This window comes from Leucoraja erinacea, chromosome 32 (assembly GCF_028641065.1).
Source record: "Leucoraja erinacea ecotype New England chromosome 32, Leri_hhj_1, whole genome shotgun sequence".
Classification (NCBI taxonomy): Eukaryota; Metazoa; Chordata; class Chondrichthyes; order Rajiformes; family Rajidae; genus Leucoraja; species Leucoraja erinaceus.
Window position 1 is genome coordinate 23,916,648 of NC_073408.1, and position 22,523 is coordinate 23,939,170.

General features: G+C 46.5%; 1 protein-coding gene across 2 annotated transcripts in view; it reads right to left on the reverse strand.

Moving 5' to 3' along the window:
- LOC129712455 (CMP-N-acetylneuraminate-beta-galactosamide-alpha-2,3-sialyltransferase 4-like) overlaps positions 1-22,523 on the reverse strand; it is a 154,754-nt gene that overhangs the window by 5,508 nt on the left and 126,723 nt on the right. For both annotated transcript variants that reach the window (XM_055660905.1, XM_055660904.1), the window contains 6 exons: positions 11,968-12,036; positions 11,716-11,816; positions 5,863-5,923; positions 5,381-5,476; positions 3,429-3,618; positions 1,838-1,981 (listed from right to left, as the gene is read on the reverse strand). In XM_055660905.1, coding sequence (XP_055516880.1) covers positions 1,838-1,981; positions 3,429-3,618; positions 5,381-5,476; positions 5,863-5,923; positions 11,716-11,816; positions 11,968-12,036 — 661 coding nt within the window. The remainder of the gene's footprint in view (positions 1-1,837; positions 1,982-3,428; positions 3,619-5,380; positions 5,477-5,862; positions 5,924-11,715; positions 11,817-11,967; positions 12,037-22,523) is intronic.

Below are 22,523 nucleotides of genomic sequence, written 5' to 3' on the forward strand. Positions count from 1 at the left end.
TTGGCAAATTAATGGAAAAGATACTTAGAGATAATATATATAAGAATCTGGATAAACAGGGTCTGATTAGGAACAGTCAACATGGATTTGTGCCTGGAAGGTCATGTTTGACTAATCTTCTTGAGGTTACTAGGGAAATTGACAAGGGTAAAGCAGTGGATGTTGTCTATATGGACTTTAGTAAGGCCTTTGACAAGGTTCCTCATGGAAGGTTGGTTAAGAAGGTTAAAATGTTGGGTATAAATGCCGGAATAGCAAGATGGATTCAACAGTGGCTGAATGGGAGAAGCCAGAGGGTAATGGTGGGTGGCTGTTTATCGGGTTGGAGGCAGGTGACTAGTGGGGTGCCTCAGGGATCTGTGTTGGGTCCTTTGTTGTTTGTCATGTACATCAATGATCTGGATGAAGGGGTGGTAAATTGAATTAGTAAGTATGCAGATGATACCAAGATAGGGGGTGTTGTGGATAATGAAGAGGATTTCCAAAGTCTACAGAGTGATTTAGGCCATTTGGAAAAATGGGCTGAGAGATGGCAGATGGAGTTTAATGCTGATAAATGTGAGGTGCTACACCTTGGCAGGACAAATCAAAATAGGACGTACATGGTAAATGGTAGGGAATTGAAGAATACAGTTGAACAGAGGGATCTGGGAATAACCGTGCATAGTTCCTTGAAGGTGGAATCTCATATAGATAGGGTGGTAAAGAAAGCTTTCGGTATGCTAGCCTTTATAAATCAGAGCATTGTGTATAGAAGCTGGGATGTAATGTTAAAATTGTACAAGGCATTGGTGAGACCAAATCTGGAGTATGGTGTACAATTTTGGTCGCCCAATTATAGGAAGGATGTCAACAAAATAGAGAGAGTAGAGGAGATTTACTAGAATGTTGCCTGGGTTTCAACAACTAAGTTACAGAGATAGGTTGAATAAGTTAGGTCTTTATTCTCTGGAGCGCAGCAGGTTAAGGGGGGACTTGATAGAGGTATTTAAAATGATGAGAGGGATAGACAGAGTTGATGTGGACAAGCTTTTCCCTTTGAGAATAGGGAAGATTCAAACAAGAGGACATGACTTCAGAATTAAGGGACAAGTTTAGGGGTAACATGAGGGGGAACTTCTTTACTCAGAGAGTGGTAGCGGTGTGGAATGAGCTTCCAGTGGAAGTGGTGTCGGCAGGTTCGTTGGTATCATTTAAAAATAAATTGGATAGGCATATGGATGAGAAGGGAATGGAGGGTTATGGTATGAGTGTAGGCAGGTGGGACTAAGGGAAAAAAGTTGTTCGGCACGGACTTGTAGGGCTGAGATGGCCTGTTTCCGTGCTGTAATTGTTATATGGTTATATATGGTTGAACAACAGAATATGCAGAAAATAGTCCACTGTAAACAATAAAATAAATGAGAAAAAAAGTTCATTGTGTGTATATATTAACACACACACGCACATGCATAAGGACACGAAAAACCCCCCACAATAATAGTGCAATAATAATAATAAGTCTATGTAGTTCTGGGCTTATTTGAGGTTGTCGTGTTTAACAGCCTAATGGGTGTAGGGAAGAAGCTGTTCCTGAAGCTGGACGTTACTTAACACCACAAAGACAGCATCCAAGCTCAGATTGAACCCAGGTCTCTGGCACTGAGAAGCTGCAGATCTACTGGCTGCGACAATATGCTACTGTCTGAGAGGTGAAAGGTCAATCTCCCAAAGTAGAAGGAGCACCAAACTGTTTATTTGGTGAGAATTTTATGTAATTTCACAAACGCTGAGAGACAATGAACTAAACTGATTTTTCTTGCTTAATTGCCCCAAAATCGCACAATGATGTCCTTACCTGCAGTGACTTGGGAGGTACCTTGAGTGGGATTTTCAATAATTTGGTAGCAGCTTGGTGTATGTAATAAGGGTTGAGTATCCGGATGTTCGATGGATTTGCTTCCCATACCAATGGCGGAGGCTTCCAGAACCCTTTACTCGTCTGAAACAGAAACATATTTAGACTTTAGAGATACAACGTGGGAACAGCCCCTTCAGCCCACTGAGACCGTGCTGACCAACACTAGTTCTATCCCATATACTAGTTCTATCCAACACACTAGGGACAATTAGTAATTTTCCCCAAAGCCAATTAACCAACAAACCCGTATGTCTTTGGAGTATGGGAGGAAACCGGAGCCAAAAATTATCAGAAAGAATTTGAGGTTATAAATCTGCTCCCTGGCCCACAGGACATTTTCGTGCAATATTGGGATAAAGAAATTCTTTATTTTCTGTTAACTAGTTAAGTTCACAGATGCAGCAAGGAAACAGCTTTGTTGGCCAAGTGAGTCTGCACCAACCAGCAATTACCTGCACATTAACCCTATCCTACACACACTAGGGATTACTTACAATTTTAGCCAAGCCAATTAACCTACATCTTTGCACGTCTTTAGAGTGTGGGATGAAACCCCGCTCATGTCACGGGGAGAACGTACAAACTCCATACAGACAGCAACCGCGGTCAGGATCGAACCCGGGTCTCTGGCGCTGTAAGGCAGCAACTCTACCACTGCACCAACGTGCCACTTGCCCACTACTGGATCTTCTCTAATATAGTCCTATAAAATACTCCTCCACAATAGTCTAAAATCTATCAATCTATATAATATTAAATCTCTGTAGCTGGCTGGCTGTGTGTGTTTCTGCCTGACTTGTGGCTGCCAGCCTTTGATTCGTTGCTACGCCAACATCAGACCCAGAAACTTTCTGTTGCATGGCTGTGCTGTTCACTTTTCACTGCCTGACTTTGTGGTGTGCCACCTTTGTTTCTGCCTGACTTGTGGCTGCCAGCCTTTGATTCGTTGCTACGCCAACATCAGACCCAGAAACGCCGAGTTTTTTTCCATTTCGGTAGAGATTTCACTTTTCATTCCAAGTATCCACTCCTCATTAAATTTCGTTGTGTTTATGTGCACATTTTAAATAAAATCCTTCTTCCCCCCCCCCCCCCCCCCCCCATGTCAGATTGTGTGTATGGTCAAATCAGTTTTGTTCCGATCGGTGAAATAGTGCAAAAGATTTGAAGGTTTTGAAGGTTCCCCCTTTCCCCACAGCCGCCCCACACTCCCACCCACACCCCCCCCCACCCACCCCCCCCCTTCCCCTCACCCACAACCCCCATCCCCACACCCCTCTCACCCACCCTCCACACCCCTCATCATCCCCCCTTCCCCACACACCCCCACCCCCTCTTCCCACACCTGCTCCCCCACCCCCCACCCCACTCCCCCCCCCCCAACCCCCCCCCCCCACACACCAACTTCCCCACAGCCTCCTCCCCCACCCCCCCCCCCCCCATCCCGACAACACCTTTTCTGCCACACCGCCCTCACCTACCTCCTCCCCCACCCCCCACAATTAGCCCTATACAATAATCACTCAACTCTTTTCTCGTTGTACAGGATCGCACTGAGCCAGCGGGCGTCCACTTGCTTGAAGGGTAAAAACACCAGCAGTGTGTTGGGATTGTTCTCATATTTGGGCTTCAAGCCCGCTGACTCCGGGTAAAAAAAACGCAGAGTAGTTTTGTTGCCGACGTCCTTCTCGTAGCCGCGGACGGGAGCATCATTTATCCTGCGGAAACGGAAGTGAGGGAGGTTTATCTACCCGTGTCCTCTGTCCCAGACAAGGCAGTGCCTCCCGTTGCCGCGTGTGATCTCCTCACGTTCCTTCCTCCCCGCCCCCCCCTTTCCCACACGTCCCCTCGTCCCTGTAAGGTACACGCTGACCATCAGTCAGTCACAACCAGCGCTGCTTGACCAGAGCTCTGACCTCCGTACATCCCCTCCCCACTCACACCCCTACCCTCAAAGTCGGCTACCATGCCTTCTCTCTGTGCCCCCCTGCACTGTGTAGGGACGATGAGACACTGAAGGCAGATTCACGGCTAAATGGTTGTGTACACTAATTCTCTGCTGGCGAGATGTTTTCAGGCAGTACCTGCTGCACCCACTCAACTTCATTGTCTCTCAGTTTGACCTCATAATGTTTACACCTCATGCAAAGCTCTCCCCGTTCTCACCAGAACTCTACATTCACCCAAAAGGATACAAAGTGCTGGAGTAACTCAGCAAGTCAGGCAGCATCTCTGGAGACCATGGATAGGCGACGTTTCGGAGTCTGAAGAAGGATCTCGACCTATCCATGTTCTCCAGAGATGCTGCTTGACCTGTTAAGTTACTCCAGCATTTTGTGCCCTTGTGTGTAAACCAGCAACTGCAACTCTTGTTTCTAGATGCACCCTGTTCTGTCATCTTGCTCACACCCACTCTGCCCCATTCCATCACCAGCAGCAGTGCCGTCAGTCGCCAGAGCCATCCATTTTGCAAATCGCTCCCCAAATATTCCCCTCTGCCTTCATCCTTCATCCTGTAAGATTCTTCTCAATCCCTTATACCTGTAATGGCAGCACAGTAGTGCAGCTGGTAGTGCTGCTGCCTCACAGCGCCAGAGACCCTGCTTCTCTCCTGGCCTGGGTTGCTGTCTGTGTACAGCTTGCACTGGGTGGGATTGCCTCTGGGACCCTAACCAACATCATAAAGATGCTACATGTTTGTAGGTTAATTGGCCTCTGTAAAATAGTCTCTAGTGTATAGGGAGCAGATGTAAAAATGGGGTGACATAGAACTAGTGTGACAGGCGATCGGTAGTCAGTGTGGACTGCGTGGGCTGAAGGGACTGTTTCCACGCTGTGTCTGCTCATCTGGCATAGTGTCAAGTAATGCCTGACTGCACTCCTGTGAAGTGCTTAAGAATGTTTTATTGAGGAACTTTGTTGACAGAAGCGGCTGCAATATGTAACTAAGGTTACACCCAAGCTTCATCATGAGCACAGGCAGGCAGGCAGCTGGAACAGGAGCCCAGGACACTGTCACTGAGGGGAGCAGCCAAGTGAGCAGGTAAAGCCCCTGTCCCACTGTACGAGGTAATTCACGAGTTCTCCCGAATTTTCCCGATTCAAACTCAGAGAATGTCCGTAGAGGGTCCGTAGGAGTTTGTGGATGTCCCGTAGCGGCTCGTAATGCTAACAGTCGCGATAAAAAGTCACAATTTTCTTCATCACGAGTATTTTATTTACTCGTGGACATTTTTTACAGGGATGAAAAACGTCACGAGTTACCGGATGTCCCAAGTACCTACCGTTAGCCTTACGAGCCACTACGAGATCCACGAACTCCTATGGACCCGCTACGGCCATTCTCCGAGTTCCAATCAGGGGAAAACTCCGGAGAACTTGTGAATTACCTCCTACAGTGGGACAGGGGGTGTCAGCTCTCCCATCATCAGAGCCAGACACATACAGATCTGTATAAAAACCACATGTGTTTCACCTCACCGAATGACAACATCGTAGTTGTTGATTTTCTCGCCAAGGGAGCTGTTCTTCAGAGTGAATCCATTACCAATGATAACACATCTTTTACAAGCCAACCTGACAAAAGACACAAGACCTACAATAAAAAAGAGTTCCCTCAGTGCAGTGACTAAACAACTAAACCAGCAAATAAGACGGCAGCACATGATTTCTGTGCCAATGCACTGGAAATAGAACTTTCCATTACTATAAATGTTGATACATTCTTCCCCTTAACGCTATGGTGGTAAATTGTTAATGTGCTTTTTCAAAGTTTACAGTGAGCAAAGAACAAATTCTACCTCCATCCGTCTATGCACCATTTTTGGCCTCCATTATCATTTGTCTGCTTCTTGAAATGGCATTCTCAGTTTGTTATCAATCATTACTAATCTAGACTTAGACCCAAATAAAACCAGAGCACTTATTCACTCTGCCCAAACCCCGACTGATAGACAATGTACCTTTTTATACTTTCAGGCATGTCGTAATGTATCTTGGCCAATATCCTGTTAATAGTTTGTTCTGGAAGGAAAGTGAAAGGTTAAGACTTTACTTTAGACTTTAGAGATACAGCGTGGAAACAAGTCCTTCGACCCGACGAGTCCGTGGCAGCCAGCGATCACCCCGTACACTATCCCTATCCCACACACACTAGGGATAATTTTCAATTTATTGAAGCCAAATTATCTACAAACCCTGTATGTCTTTGGGATGTGGGAGGAAATCGGAGCACCCGGAGAAAACCCACGCGGTCACAGGGCGAACATACAAACTCCATCCAGCAACACCTGTAGTGAGGATCAAATCCGGTCTCTTGGGCTGTAAGGCAGCAACTCTACCGCTGCACCACTGTGCCGCCCGATTATGTTGATAATGACTCAGTGACTGGCCTACCTTCCAACCCTCAAAGTCCTCCATCAATATTCTGGCAATCATCACACACCAAAAACTCATTGTCCAGGCCATGTGCGTGAAGAGCAGGTGAGAGGCTGGGTTTGTGCCAGTGACCGACTCACCACCTGAAGAAAGGTCCCTCATTGCCACAGAGGGCTGTGGAGGCCAAGTCAGCGGATATTTTTAAGGCAGAGATAGGCAAATTCCTGAATAGAACGGGTGTCATGTGTTATGGGGAGTAGGCAGGAAAATGGAAGTAAGAGGCAGCCATGATTGAATGGCAGAGTAGACTTGATGGGTCAATTGGCCTAATTCTACACCCATAACTTGTGAACTTATCCCGACCCAAAACGTCACCTGTCTATTTTCTGCAGAAATGCTGCCTGACCTGCTGAGTTACTCCAGCATTTTGTTGTCTACCTTTGGATTGAACCAGCACCTGCAGTTCCTTTTTCATTACTTTCTGTCACCCCAGGGCCTTTGTACCATCTACTTGAGGGTGAGGAGGGATCTTATAGAGGAGGTGTATAAGATCATGACAGGAATAGCTCGGGTAGATGCACAGAGTGTTGTACCCAGAGTAGGTAAATCAAGAAAATTCTTACGGGATTGGACAGGCTAGATGCAGGAAGATTGTTCCCGATGTTGGGGAAGTCCAGGACAAGGGGTCACCGCTTAAGGATAGAGGGGAAATCCTTTAGAACTGAGATGAGAAAAACATTTTTCACACAGAGGGGTGAATCTCTGGAACTCTCTGCCACAGAAGGTAGTTGAGGCCAGTTCAATGGCTATATTTAAGAGGGAGTTAGATGTGGCCCTTGTGGCTAGAGGGATCAGGGGGTATGGAGAGAAGGCAGGTACAGGATACTGAGTTGGATGATCAGCCATGACCATATTGAATGGCGGTGCAGGCTCGAAGGGCCGAATAGCCTACTCCTGCACCTATTTTCTATGTTTCTATGTCTATGTTTCTAAGAACCAAATGACATAGGTTCCAGGTGAGAGGGAAAAGATTTATTGAGAACCTGAGGGGCAATTTTTATAGGTGGGTGTATGGGATGATATGCTGGAGGAGGTTATATAGGAAGGTACTATCACAATATATAAAACAACACTTGGACATGGGAGGTGGAGAGATTTAATAGGAACCTGAGGGGAACCCTTTTTAGGTGGGCATATGGAATGAGCTGCTGGAGGAGGTAGTTGAGGGAGGTACTGTCACAACCATTTAAAACATTTGGACACGTGCATAGATAGGATAGGTTTAGATTGATATGAGCCAAACTCCTAGATGGAACTAGTGTAGATGGAGCATGTTCGGCCAAAGGGCCTGTTTCCATGCTGTATGACTCCATGATACGTCAGGAATATAATGGCATAACATCCACTTGCCTGTTTGGGTGCAGCTCTTATTACACTTCAGCACAAAGCAGTCCACTTACATGGGACCCCTTCCACCACCTTAAAGGTTTGCTCCCAGCAATGGCTAAAATTGGTGGCATCTACAGAGACCCGGCGTGGGGGGGACTGCCGTAAGGGGGGATGTAGGGGAGTGGTGGAGTGGTGGAGGAGGGAATGAACAAAGGAGAACCTGGCGTGGGATACTTAGTAATTTTGTCGGCTGCCCTTTATGTGGCGGCCCTTGGGTATGTAAAACAAAGAATATCACCATGACTTGTCACCTCTGACAGTGGAGTATTGGTTAATTATTCAATTCTACACCTTGGCAGGACAAATCAAAATAGGAGTATCCGTTGGCCCTGCATAGTGTACAAAATCAGCTGGGAATGTTTAGGCATTGGTGAGAACCATAGGGTCGCCCAATTGGATGTCAACGCACAGAGAAAGTAAGAAAGGACAGAGGAGTAGGGAATTGCTGGTCCTGGGTTCAAAAACTAAGTTACAGAGATAGGTTGAGAGGTCTTTATATGAAGGTTAACGGGTGAGGGGGAGATAGATTTAATATGGAGAGAGAGGGTAACTTTTGTTACACAAAGGGTGGTGGGTGCATGGAACGAGCTGCAGGAAGAGGTAGTTGTGGCAGGTACTATCGCAACATTTACGAAACATTTAGACAGGTGCATGGATCTGACCGATTTAGAGGGATATGGTTCCAAAAGCAGGCAGGTGGGACGAGTGTAGAGGGCACATGTTGCTCGATGTGGGCAAGTTTCCAGACTGTATGACTACGTGAAGATCGCCAGGCCAATTCCATGTGAGTTAATTGTTGTGATGAATCTCTCTTTTTGCTGTCCATTCCCTTCGGCCTTCACCAAGGTTCACCATATGGCAGCTGAACCCTTTCACATCAACGGCAGTCAGGGATGGGGCAACGAGGATGGGTCTGAGCCCCAGAAAATGAATTCAAAATAAAGCAGGGTTTTGCTCATAGTCTGCAGTAAGTTCCAGACTCTCAGACAAGCAATGTGATAGTGTTAGATAAAATTATTAGGGTTAAAAAAGGAGTAGAGAGTGAGAAACATTTCCCCACAGCAGAGGAGTCTGAAGCTTGAGGTGACAAGGAATAAAAGGTTTAAAGGAAATCTGAGGAAGAATGTTTTTACTCAGAGGGTGGGTGGAACCTGGACCACACAGTCTGCTTGAGGCTGAAAAGCCCTGTCCCACTTTCCCGAGTTACTCACGAACTCTCCCAAGTTTTCCCTTGATTCAAACTCGGGGAATGTCCGTAACGAGTCCGTAGGAATCCGTAGATATTTTGTAGCGGCTCGTAATACAAGCCTTGGGAACTCGGGGCATCAGGCAAGTCGGGACGTTTTTTCAGCATGTTGAAAAATCTCCACGAGTAAAACAAATTGCCCCAAGTACCTACGGCTGGCATCCCCGAGTTTGAATCAAGGGGAAAACTCAGGAGAGTTCGTGAGTAACTCAGGAAAGTGGGACAGGGGCTAAACTCTCACAACATTCAACAAGTATCTTGATGAACAGCTGGGTCACCAAGGCATGGATCCAAGATGGTGCCAAAGGCAGGCAACTGTTGGTGGATCTGATTTCATTCTTTACAATCGCACTCTTTTATCTGCAGTTCTTTCCTACACCACTCTATTAAACCTTTATTCCAAAACCACTAAACATTATTCCCTTTATCCCGTATCTGTACACTGTGGACAACTCGATTGTAATCATGTATAGTCTTTCCGCTGACTGGATAGCACGCAACAAAAACTTTTCACAGTACCTGGGTACATGTGACAATAATAAACTAAACTAAAAATAGTTATTAAGAAGGCCTCAGACTGAAGAAAGGTTTCGGCCCGAAACGTTGCCTATTTCCTTTGTTCCATAGATGCTGCTGCACCCGCTGACTTTCTCCAGCACTTTTGTCCACTATAAATAGTTAGTTAGTTTAGTTTAAGAAAGAACTGCAGATGCTGGAAAAATCGAAGGTAGACAAAAATGCTGGAGAAACTCAGCGGGTGAGGCAGCATCTATGGAGCGAAGGAATAGGTGATGTTTCGGGTCGAGGCGTCATTTAGTTCAGCTTATTGTCACGTGTACCAAGGTACAGTGAAAAACTTTTGTTGCGTGCTATCCAGTCGGCGGAAAGACAATAAATGATTAAAATCGAGCCATTTACAGTGTACAGATACATGATAAGGGAATAACGTTTAGTGCAAGGTAAAGGCAGTAAAATCCATCAAAGTTAGTCCGAGGGTCACCAATGAGGTAGATAGTAGTTCAGCACTGCTCTCTTGTTGTGGTAGGATGATTCAGTTGCCTGGTAACAGCTGGGAAGAGAAACGGTCCCTGAATCTGGAGGTGTGCGTTTTCACACTTCTATACTTTTTGCCTGATAGGAGAGGGGAGAGGAGGGAGTAGCCAGGGTGTGACCCATCGTTGATTATGTTGCTGGCCTTGCCGAGACAGCATGAGTATAAATGGAGTCAATGGAAGGGACTTTTCCCCTTCCTCAGCCCTCCTGCTGTCTCCTCCCATCCCCCAGCCTTCGGGCTCCTCCTCCTTTTTCCTTTCTTCTTCCCGCCCCCCCCCCACTCCCCGTCAGTCTGAAGAAGGGTTTCGGCCCGAAACGTTGCCTATTTCCTTCGCTCCATAGATGCTGCTGCACCCGCTGAGTTTCTCCAGCTTTTTTGTGTACCTTCAATGGAAGTGTGATGGTCTGGGCTAAACATAGGCGGCTTTGAACCAAGTGGTGGAAAATGGAAATAGGCATGAAGTGCTGGAGTGACTGAGCAGATCAGGAAGCATGTCTGGAGAAAAAGCATGGGTGACTTTTTGGGTCGGGACCCTTCTTCAGACTGAAACCATTCTTCAGATGTTTCTTCATGAAATGGAATTGGTATAATGAATACTTGATGGGGTGCATGGACAAGGCCACTGGCCTATTGCCCTGTTTCTGTGATGTATGATCAACGATGCAGCATAGTGGTGCAGCTGGTAGACCTGCTACGTCGCAGGAGACCCTGGTTCGATCCTGACCTCGGATGCTATCTTTGTGGAGTTTGCATGTTCTCCTTATGTCATGCGGGTTTCCTACAGATTTCGTCCAACATCCCAAAGACGTGCAGGTTTGCAGATTAATTAGCCCTCTGTTAGTTGCCCCTAGTGTGTAGGGAATGGATGTGAAAGTAGAATAACATAGAACTCAGTGGGCCAAAGGGCCTGTTTCCATGCTGTTTCTTTCAATAGATCAATTGATTCGATAGTGGACATGCAATAGTTAAAATACACCCCTAAACACTCATTATTAGCCACTTTGAGGTCATGCACCCACTAATACCCAACATCTCATTGTGTGAGGCAAGGAAGGGCTAGCCAGAGAGCGAGGTGGGATCTCTGTACCGGAAGCTCTCTTGGGGAAATGATCGGTGCAGTAAGTTGACTTCACAGAACAAAATGTGCTGGAGGTTTCTCACAAACTAACATTGAAAACAATCAGAGGGATAGACACTAAGTGCTGGAGTAACGCAGCTGGAGAGTGACGTTTTGGGTCGAGACCCTTCCTCTAATCCCATTTCTCTGGAGATCTTTTTCCTCCCTTCTTTTCCCTCCAGAGATGTTGCCTGACCCGCTGAGTTACTCCAGCACCTTGTGCCCATCTTTGGTTTAAACCAGCATCTGCAGTTCTTTGGTTCAACAATTAAGGGCAGTCGTTTGAGTAATATGTGCAGGCATGCCAGGAGTAAGCAGACCCAAGCTAACATCCAAGGAGACAAATTGCTGGAGTAGCTTATGCAGGTCAAGCAGCATCCCACATTCCTATGTTTATTAACCAGCATCTTCAATTCCTGGTTTCTACATTAATACTCGAGGAGGTTCATTCCCCCCCCTCAGTAATCACCCCCTTCTCCCTCCCAATTCCACCACCACCCTCACCCCACCCTTGGTCAGTTCATTCCAAACACGATGAATTGCTATCAATAGATCGATGAAAGATTCCTCACCAGTGCCTTTAATTCCGTATGGTAAGTCAAGGACAGGGGAGGTTTTCTCTTTCCACCAAACATCATTTAAAGTTAAGAATAACTGTGTGTTTCTTGTGAAGCTGAAAGGAAAATGAAAGCAGGAGATAATGCTGGTGAATGTACTGCTGCGGCAATTGTTTAAGAGGACTTCAAGCAGTATAAATTGTATAAAATAATAAAAATATTTAATTTTTAAAAAAGAGGACTTCAAGCAGTCAAGAGGCAACTTACTTAGATATAACCCGCTGGCTGTACATGTTCGAATACCCAATTTTGCAGTCCTTTTCTTCCACACTGTAACTAAACAAAGACAAATGTTAATAGCCTGAGCTGCTGCCCTTTCACCCACAACAGGAGTCCTTTGGCATGGATTTCCACAATCCAGCTTTTCAACTCCAGCCCGCTTCAATCCAGCCCGCTGTGGCAGAACAAATGACTTCCACCTCCCACTTCCTGCTAGCTCTTCAAGCCGGCGGCTCTGAACACTCTCGCTCTAATTCATGATCACTTTCAACCTATGCCACATATTCTCCGTCTCTCACTTTCCCAAACATCTACCTTAGTCCCACTTGCCTGCTCTTGGTCCATAACCCTCCAAACCTGTCCTATCAATGTACCTGTCTAACTGTTTCTTAAACAATGGGATAGTCCCAGCCTCAACTACCTCATCTGGCACCTTGTTCCATACACCCACCACCCTCTGTGTGAAAATGTTACCCATCGGATTCCTATTAAATCTTTTCCCCTTCACCTTGAATCTATGTCCTCTGGTCCTCGATTCCTGCACTCTGGGCAAGAAATTCTGTGCATCTACCCGGTCTATTCCTCTCATGATTCTGCTGTATACCTCTATGAGATCTCCCCTCATCCTCCTGCGCTCCAAGGAATAGAGACCAAGCCTACTCAACCTCTGCCTATAGCTCACACCCTCTAGTCCTGGCAACATCCTTGAAAATGTTTTCTGAATCTTTTCAAGAGTTAGATTTACCTCTTAGGGTTAAAGGAATCAAGGGATATATGGAAAAAGAAGGAACAGGGTACCGATTTTAGATGATCAGCCATGATCATATTCTTTGGCGGTGCTGGCTCGAAGGGCTGAATGACCTACTCCTGCACCTATTTTTTTTCCTTTCTTTCAAGCTTGACTATATGGTTCCTATATCATGGTGCCCAGAACTGAACACAATATTCTTAATGCGGTCTCACCAATGTCTTATACAACTGCAACATGACCTCACAACTTCTATACTCAATACTCTGACTGATGAAGGCCAAAGTGTCAAAAGCCTTTTTAACCACTGTAAAAAAAAAAGTTCCCTCTCAGTATTAGGCGATTCTGCTCTGGGTCATCTATCTGTCTTTCTCTCTTCAGCCGAGTCCGAACAGCCTCCCCTCCCACGGCCCTTCCACCCACAGCAACTGGCTACAGACCTATCCACCCACCCTGTCTGCAACCTCTCTGTCATGCCCATTTCAGACGAAGGGTGATCTGAAATGTTCATTCTCTTTCTCCATCCTCAGATGGAGTTGTAGAGTATCTGCAGCATTTTTAGTTTGGTTTCCATCGTAGACAAAGTAACTCAGCGGCTCAGGCAGCATATCTGGGTACATGGATAGATAGATCGATAGATAGATAGATAGAATTTATTTGCCACACAACCAGGGTCGGTGGAATTTGGGTTGTCAGCAGTGGTACAATAATAAAGAACACACAACCACAATAAAAATGTAACACAAACATCCACCACAGCATTCATCACTATGGTGGAAGGCACAGAACTTGGCCAGACCTCCTCCATTTTCCCCCATGGTCGGGACCTCCACCCTCCGCAGCCTTTGCTGTGGGCGTCCAGATGGTAAGGGACAAAGTCAAAGTCAAGGTAAGTCCAGGATCGGCTCTTCCCCACCGGAGACCGCGGCTTCAGGCTGGTGTAGGCTGCAGGCCGGCGGTCGAAGATTTAAGCTTCCCGCCGCCAGAAGCACGGCAGACCGCAGGGCCGGCGGTCGAAGCTCCCCTCCAGGGGTGATGGTAAGTCCATGCCGGACTCGCGGTAGAAGTTGGCCGTGGGCCGGCAGTGATGGCTTCTTCTTCCCCCGGGTCCCCCACAAGGGATCCCGGGCTGTAGACGCCGCGCCAGCTGGAGCTGTGCAGACCGCGGCTTCAGGTTGCCGGCTGCCCTGGGCCAGCGAAACGGAGCGCTCCCCTCCAGCGAGGGCTCACCCACTCCACGCCGAGAGTCCATGCTGCGCCCGCCGCTGAAGCCCCAGACGCGTCTCCGGGAAAGGCCGCGCCGATCCTTGCTGTTAGGCCACGGGGAGGCGACCTGGAAAAAGTCGCTTCTCCGTGGAGGAGGCGGCCAAAACGGTTTCCCCCTTACCCCCACACCACCCCCCCGCACAAAACACACCGAGAAACATCAAAAACATACTTCAAAACATACTAAAAAAAAAAAAAATTTGAAAAAACTAACGCGCTGCTGACAGGCTGCTGCCACTGCAGCGCCCCCTACTTTCAACCCTCTAAGGGACTGGATACGGGCGCTGTCTGTATGGAGTTTGTACGTTCTCCCCGTGACCACGTAGGTTTTCCCCAGGCGCTCCATTTTCCTTCCACACTCTAAAGACGTACAGGTTTGTAGGTTAATTGGCTTCGGTGAAGATTGTAAATCGTCCCAAGTGTGTGTAGGATTGTGTTAGTGTACAGGAATCGTTGGTCGGCACAGTCTCGGTGGGCTGAAGGACCTGTTTCCATGCTGTATCTCTGAAACAAACTAACACTAAGATGACGTTTTGGGTTTGGACGCTTCGTCAGAGTGATTGTGGTGGTGGGAGGGAGGAGAGAAAGCTGTGACAGAGGAGGGGGGGAAATAGGAAGCCTAATCCATTTGAGCCTCCACCTTCACCTCAACACCAGCAAGGATGGGCCTTTAAGAGCTGTAGGATGTACTGCAGTGACTGACCAAGGCTATCTCCAGCACATCCCCAAGTCACAAGGTCTACCACCCAGAAGGCCAAGAGGGGCAGAGGCACAGGAACGCAGTCACGCACCATGCCAAGTGGGAATGTACTGCAGAAACAAAGCACTGTTGATGCTGGAGATATACACAAGGTGCTGGAGTAACTCAGCAGCTCAGGCAGCATCTCTGGAGAAAAAGGACAGATGACGTTTCAGGTCAGAACCCTTATTCAGGCTCTAGAAGGAGGATCCCAACCCGAAACGTCACCCACCCTTTTTTCTCCAGAGATTCAGACAGACAGCACCCATATCCAGTCACTACCCACGTTCCCAGAGATGCTGCCTGGCCCGCTGAGTTATTCCAGCACTTTGAGACTATCTTTGGGAATACAGTGTTGTCTCTTCAACCTCACTGGATCTACTTTGAGAAACTCTCCAACACATTTACCACATGGCCAACAGTGGCTGCAGAATTCAACCTTTGTGATGACAAAGAGTGTTGTGTAATAAATGGCTGAGACCTGGGCCATTCGGTGGCATATCGGTAGAGCTGCTGCCTTACAGCGCCAGAGTCCTGGGTTCGATCCTGACTCTAGGTGCTTGTCTGCATGGAGTTTGTACGTTCTCGCCATAATCGCCTGGACCTTTGGTTACCTCCCACTCTCCAAAGACGTACAGGTTGCAGGTGAATTGGCTTGGTATCAATTGTAAATTATCCCTAGTGTGTGTGGGATAGCATTAGTGTGCGGGTATCGCTGGTCGGTGTGGACTTGGTGGGCCGAAGGGCATGTTTCCATGCTCTATCTCTAAACTAAACTAAACTAAACCTTAAGGACTAGGAATTTAGATGAAGATAAGTCCAAATGTGAAATAGAAAACATTTCCAGAGCAATTACTGGACAGCAGCAAATAGAATACTTCGAAGAGAGAAGAGTACAGCACAAGAATAGGCCCTTCGGCCCATAATGTCCATGCTGAACATGATGCCAAGTTAGACTAATCTCCTCTGCTTGCATGTGATCCATATTTTTCCATTCCCTGTATTACACGTGCTTACCATTTGTATCTGCCCCTACCATCATCACTGGCAGTGTGTTCCAGCCACCCACTACTCTATGTAAAAACACCTGCCCCACACATCACCTCTAAATTTTCCCCCTCTCACCTTAAAACTATTCCTGCTAGTCTTTGACATTTCTCCCCTGGGAGAAACGTTTTGACTATCTGCCCTTTCTGTGCCTCTCCCCTCAGCATCCAATGCTCCGGAGAAAATAATCCAACTTTGTGCACCCTCTCCTTAGAGCCAATACACTCTAATGCAGGCAGGTTCTCGTAAACCTCTTCTCCACCCTCTCTTAGGCCTCTACATCCTTCCTGTAACTGTCCACGACATTCCTAATGCAGCCCAATGAACATCTTATCAAGCCCATATACTCAATGCCCCAACAGAAGAAGGCAAGCATACAAGACTCCTTCTTTACCACTCTCCACATGTGTTGCCACTTTCAGGGAGTTATTGACTTGGACACCAAAATCACGCTGTGTATCAATGCTGTTAAAAGTCTCGCCGTTAACTGAACCCTCCCCTTATATTCAACCCTGCAAAGTGCAACCACTTGTGGCATTTCTCCACCATTTTCTGTGGCTTGATGTGCATCCTGCTGTATAGTTTGACAGCCTCCCCCTCTTGTCCACATGGCCACCAATTGACATTGTCTGCAATTACTGGGCAGACTTACAAATAGAATGTAACCTTCCTTGCTGAAGGGTGGCATTGAGTAGGCGTCAAGAGTGGCGCAGCAGGTAGAGCTGCTGCCTCACAGCGCCAGAGACCCGGGTTTGATCCTGACCCCAGGCTGCCCGAGTGGAATTTGCACCTTCTCTATGTGACCGCATTGGTTGCTTTGTTGTCCTCCCACGTCAAACAGGTTTGTAGGTTAATTGGCCTCTGTAAATTACCCCTGGTGTGTAGGGAGTGGGCCAGAAAGCGGGATAATGTAGAATAGACAATAGGTGCAGGAGTAGGCCATTCGGCCCTTCAAGATAGCACCGCAATTCAATGTGATCATGGCTAATCATCCACAATCAGTACCCCGCTCCTGCCTTCTTCCCATATCCCTTGAAACCGCTATCTTTAAGAGCTCGATCTAACTCTCTCTTGAAAGCATCCAGAGAACCGGCCTCCACCACCCTCTGAGGCAGAGAATTCCACACTCATAACTCCCTAAGTGAAAAAGTATTTCCTCATTTCCATTCTAAATGGCTTACCCCTTATTCTTAAACTGCGGCCCCTGGGTCTTGGCACCCCCAACACCGGGAACTAGTGTGAATGGGTGATTGATGGTCGGTGCATGCTGTACCTGCAAACTAAATGCCCAACCTCAACTGAGTTTGACTGGGAAGTGTGAGTATTTACTGAACTCTGCTCTTCCTATTCTGGCAATGCTTGATCTGACAGCATAGAGTAAGCTTACTGCATATCTGTCCCATCTGTTGCATCACTGTAATTAGTTGATAGCACATCAGTTGCCTCCAGGCACCATTATATGGTTCTAAGTGTAACCAATTTGTGTGAAAACCCTGCAAAATATTTACTTTAGTTTCTAAATAGATTTTAACTGTTAATATTAGGTAATGGAATAACATTACTCATTAGGAAAATGTTCTATATTTGTTTATTTTAGAATTTATATGCATTTTATTGACATTGAAATGGATACTGAACATGAAGTAATTCTTTAGACTTTAGAGTTGAGACTTTTGAGATACAGCACGGAAAAATACCCTTCAGCCCACCGAGTCTGTGCCGACCAGCGATCACCCTGTACACTAACACGATCTGTAAAGGGCCTGTCCCACTTGGGCGTCATTTGCGCGTCACATAGATGTGCGCATCACGTGCGTCGTGACACGTAAATGATGCTTGCCATAAAGTATCCTTTGGTAATCAATTGTTTGGCACACACAAACGTTTCCATTTTAAAGTGTATATACCTAACAATGTGGTTACGTCAAAGATGATGCGACATCCACCACCTTTTTTGGTTTTAGTAAATATATTTGATATGAATTCCAAAGGTTCATGTTTAGATTTCTCTATGATTCCCTTTGTATGTAACCTCACCATTTCTGCTTGTCCCTCACGTGTTTCTTTTAGTGAGAGGGTAAAACCCCTTTGGGGTGCATGCTGAACTGGTGGCATATTTTCTTGAATAAATTCAATTTTGTATCCTTGAATACTTTTTAGTATAAAATTATCAAGTGTGATAGTCCTCCATGCTTCCAAAAACAGGTGTAGTCTCCCCCTGTTAGCACAACCTTTTATGTACTGGTAGGAACCAGACCCACCTACCACCATTGTTATTGGTAGAGTGTTCACTTCTTGGGCTTCTGGTTCCTTGTCTGTTGGGGTGGTGCTGTGTGGGGGGTAGCACATTTTCGATGGGGCCCGCTCTGGGGCCTATCCTAAAAAATACTTCCGGGGTTGATATGCGGGCCCCGAGCTTTCACTAGTACCATGAAGTAGACGCCTACTGGTGGAGCGTAAGGGTACTGCCGTCTGGGTTGCGTGGTTTTGCTCGTTCCGGGGCCTGCCCTCATGAGACCAAATGCCTTGGATTCTTCATCCAGATCTTTGACTTGCTTTGGTAAGTCTTTGCCAAATAGCAGGATCTGTGGTTCTGAAGTCGGCGTTCTGCACAGTCCTACGAATTTTGGGTTGAGGGCATGTCTTATGGACTCCTTCCGGAGATTGTTGATCTCATACTGTGTGTTGCACAGTAGAGCTAGGGTGTCCTGCTGGTTTGTTGTCATGTCAACCCCGTCCACGGAACGAGCATATGAAGTGATGGCTGACGTCCGGAGCTTCAGTATTTTTTGCAATTTAAGTTCTTGGGTTCTGATACCTTGCCCAATGTTCCCCCAGATTTGAATATTAACGGCAGGCACATTGAGCGAAATGCAATTTTCGGGAGGCGTGTAAAGAACCAACCCGTAACTGACTATCTGTCCTTGGAGTGGTTTAAAGGACAGGTAGTCAATGCTGGCCGCCAGTTTAGGCTGTAACGGTTGTCCCGCTCGCGGTGTTACCGCATAGCAGTTCACCACTCCCAGCAGCTCTTCCTGATCCCGTACCCCCAGCATACTCCCGTGTTCTTCAACCAGAGACACCTGCTCTTGACCAGCCCAGTCCTGGTCGCCAACGCTCCCCTCTGCTGAGGGTGATGCGATGGCCAGTGCTTGATAATGCACTGGAGCAGGAGTGCTTGTGCTCCCTTGGCGAGCTTGCCCCATCTCCCGGAGCAAGTCTCGCTGGAGCATTTGCTCCATGAGCCTTTCCATGTGGCCCAAATGGCCACCTCTGCCTCTCTCGGGCGGTGAGTCTTCCGCACCGGACTCATCCGAGTAAATCGGCCGGTCCGACTTCCGTTTAGCCTTGCTTCCAGCCCGCTGCGGTTGTTCGAGTTGTGCCAGCGGTGCTGGGCTTGGCTCGGAAATGTTGTCGGTGACTGAGGACCGCAGCGTGTGCGGTCCAGGTGCCACCGGTCGCTCCCCACTGCTGGAACCCTCCTGGTCCATTGCAGTCGGACGGGATACGACCTTCTTTGGTTGTTTTCCCTTGTTCATGTTCCTGATAAAGTAAAGCAAACAAGGGTTCCAAAATACGACCTCAGAGTAAGTTTACTTACCTGGAGGTCCCGTTTTCAAACTTGTTGCGGGAGAGCTCGTATTCCCGTTCGTCGCTGTTGCACTGCGTGAGACTCTATGTCACGCATGCGTGCTGGCGGGGTCTTCACGTAGTCACTCACGTGACTCCGAAGTAAAATCAGGAGGTAGAGTCAGTATGGATAGAACTGAGGAATTGTAAGGGTAAAAAGACCCTAATGGGAATTATCTACAGGCCCCCAAACAGTAGCCTGGATATAGGGTGCAAGTTGAATCAGGAGTTAAAATTGGCATGTCGCAAAGGCAATGTTATGGTTTTTATGGGAGATTTCAACATGCAAGTGGACTGAGAAAATCAGGATGGTACTGGACCCCAAGAAAGGGAGTTTGTGGAGTGCCTCCGAGATGGATATTTAGAACAGATTGTACTGGAGCCTACCAGGGAGGAGGCAATTCAGGATTTAGTGTTGTGTAATGAACCGGATTTGAAAAAGGAACTCGAGGTAAAGAAGTCATTAGGAGGTAGTGACCATAATATGATAAGTTTAAATCTACAATTTGAGAGGGAGAAGGAAAAATTGCAAGTGACAGTATTACAGTTGAACAAAGGGGACTAAGGAGTCATGAGGGAGCAGCTGGCCAAAGTTGGCTGGAAAGATACCCTAGCAGGGATGACAGTGGATCAACAATGGCAGGTATTTCTGGGAATATTACAGAAGGTGCAGGATCAGTTCATTCCAAAGATAAAGAAAGATTTCAAGGGGAGTAAGGGGCGACCGTGGCTGTCAAGGGAAGTCAAGGACAGTATAAAAATAAAAGAGAAGAAGTACAACATAGCAAAGATGAGCGGGAAGCCAGAGGATTGGGAAACTTTTAAAGATCGGTCCGAGTCAGCATCGATTGACGAAGGGGAAATCAAGCTTGACTAACCTTCTGGAATTTTTTGAGACTGTAACTAGGGAAATGGACAAGGGAGAGCCAGTGGATGTAGTGTACCTGGACTTTCAGAAAGCTTTTGATAAGGTCCCACATTGGAAATTAGTGGGCAAAATTAGAGCACATGGTATTGGTGGTAAGGTGCTGATATGGATGGAAAATTGGTTGGCATTCAGGAAACAAGGAGTAGGGGTTAACGGGTCCCTTTCAGAATAGCAGGCAGTGATTAGTGGGGTTCCGCAATGCTTGGTGCTCGGACCACAGCTATTTACAATAAACATTAATGAAGAGATAACAAGTAACATTAGCAAATTTTCAGATGTCCCAAAGCTGGGTGGCAGTGTAAACTGGATGCAGGGGGACTTGGACAGGTTGGGTGAGTGGGGCAGATGCATGGCAGATGCAGTTTAATTTGGATAAATGTGAGGTTATCCACTTTTGGTAGCAAAAACAGGAAGGCAGATTATTGTCTGAATGGTGTCAAGTTGGGAAAAGGGGAAGTACAACGAGATTTGGGGTTCCTTCTTCATCAGTCACTGAAAGTAAGCATGCAGGTACAATAGTTAGTGAAGAAAGCTAATGGCATGTTGGCCTTCATGACAAGAGGAGTTGAGTATAGCAGCAAATATGCCCTTCTGGAGTTGTAGGGAGACCACACCTGGAGTATTGTGTGCCGTTTTAGTCTCCAAATTTGAGGAAGGACATTCTTGCTATTGAGGGAGTGAAGCGTAGGTTCACGAGGTTAATTACCGGGATGGCGGGACCGTCACATATTGATAGAATGGAGCGACTGGGCTTGTATCCACTGGATTTAGAAGGATGAGAGGGTATCTTATTGAAACATATAAGATTATTAAGGGATTTGACACACTAGAGGCAGGAACCAAGGGCCACAGTTTAAGAATAAGGGGTAGGCTATTTAGAATGGAGTGGAATTCTCTGCCTCAGAAGGCAGTGGAGACCAATATTCTGGAGTTAGATAGAGCTCTTAAAGATAGTGGAGTCAAGGGATATGGGAAGAAGGCAGGAACAGGGTACTGATTTTGGATGATCAGCCTTGATCATAGTGAATGGCGATGCAGGCTCGAAGGGCTGAATGGCCTACTCCTGGACCTATTGTCTATTTTGTCTTTCTTCACATTTGGACGATGGCAGCAAATTTATTATCACCAAATTTGCATATGGTACAAAAATATAGTTAGGGAAATGAGGTGTATACAGAGAATAAATGGCTGCCACATAACAGATGAGTGAGGAAATGCTGGCCAGTTGTGTGGCATTATATTTGAATAGGCAATCTGAATAAAGTTGAAATGGATAGATTGCAAAGTGCTGTTTTATGTTGTGTCCTGGGAGCTGAAGCTAGTATACAAACATCTCCATTTCATCTCTGGTCCTCATCCACCCACCTGCCATTAAATCTCCCCTCACCTGAATCCGTCTATCACTTGCCTGACTTTATTCATCCCCCCCATTGCATGCTTTCCAATCAAATCAGATAATAGTAAACTTAAATACAATCAATCCAACAAACTCAATGGGTAGGGCAATAGAAAAGATACAGAGTGCAGAATGTGGTTCTCTGCATAAATGTGCAAGATTTCCAGAGACAAAGTGCAAAGTCTGCAGTGTAGGAAGGAACTACAGATACTGGTTTATACTGAAGTTAGACATAAATCGATGGAGTAACTCAACGGGTCAGACAGCATCTCTGGAGAAAAGAAATAGGTGACGTTTCGAGTCAAGACCAAAGTCTGAAGAAGCGTCACCTATTCCTTTTCTCCAGGGAGCTAAGAGTTAAGGATTGTGGTGATTGGGCAAGAACATGGCAATGAAGACAAGGTGAGATCAGCCTTGATTAAATCGCAAAAGCACTTTATGTCTTTAAGGAGCATCTGTATATCTGTGTATTGTGTATGAGCCAACCAAGTCAAGTCAAGTCAAGTCAAGTCAAGTTTATTTGTCACATACACATACGAGATGTGCAATGAAATGAAAGTGGCAATGCTCGCGGACTTTTGTGCAAAAGACAAACAACAAAACAACCAAACAAATTATAAACACAATCATAACACACATATTCTTTTACAGCATATTCTTTTACCAGCATCTTCTGTCCCTTGTACCTCTCCCCTTAGCCACTTAGAAACATAGAAAATAGGTGCAGGAGGAGCCAGCACCACCATTCATTGTGATCATGGCTGGTCATCCCCAATCAATAACCCGTGCC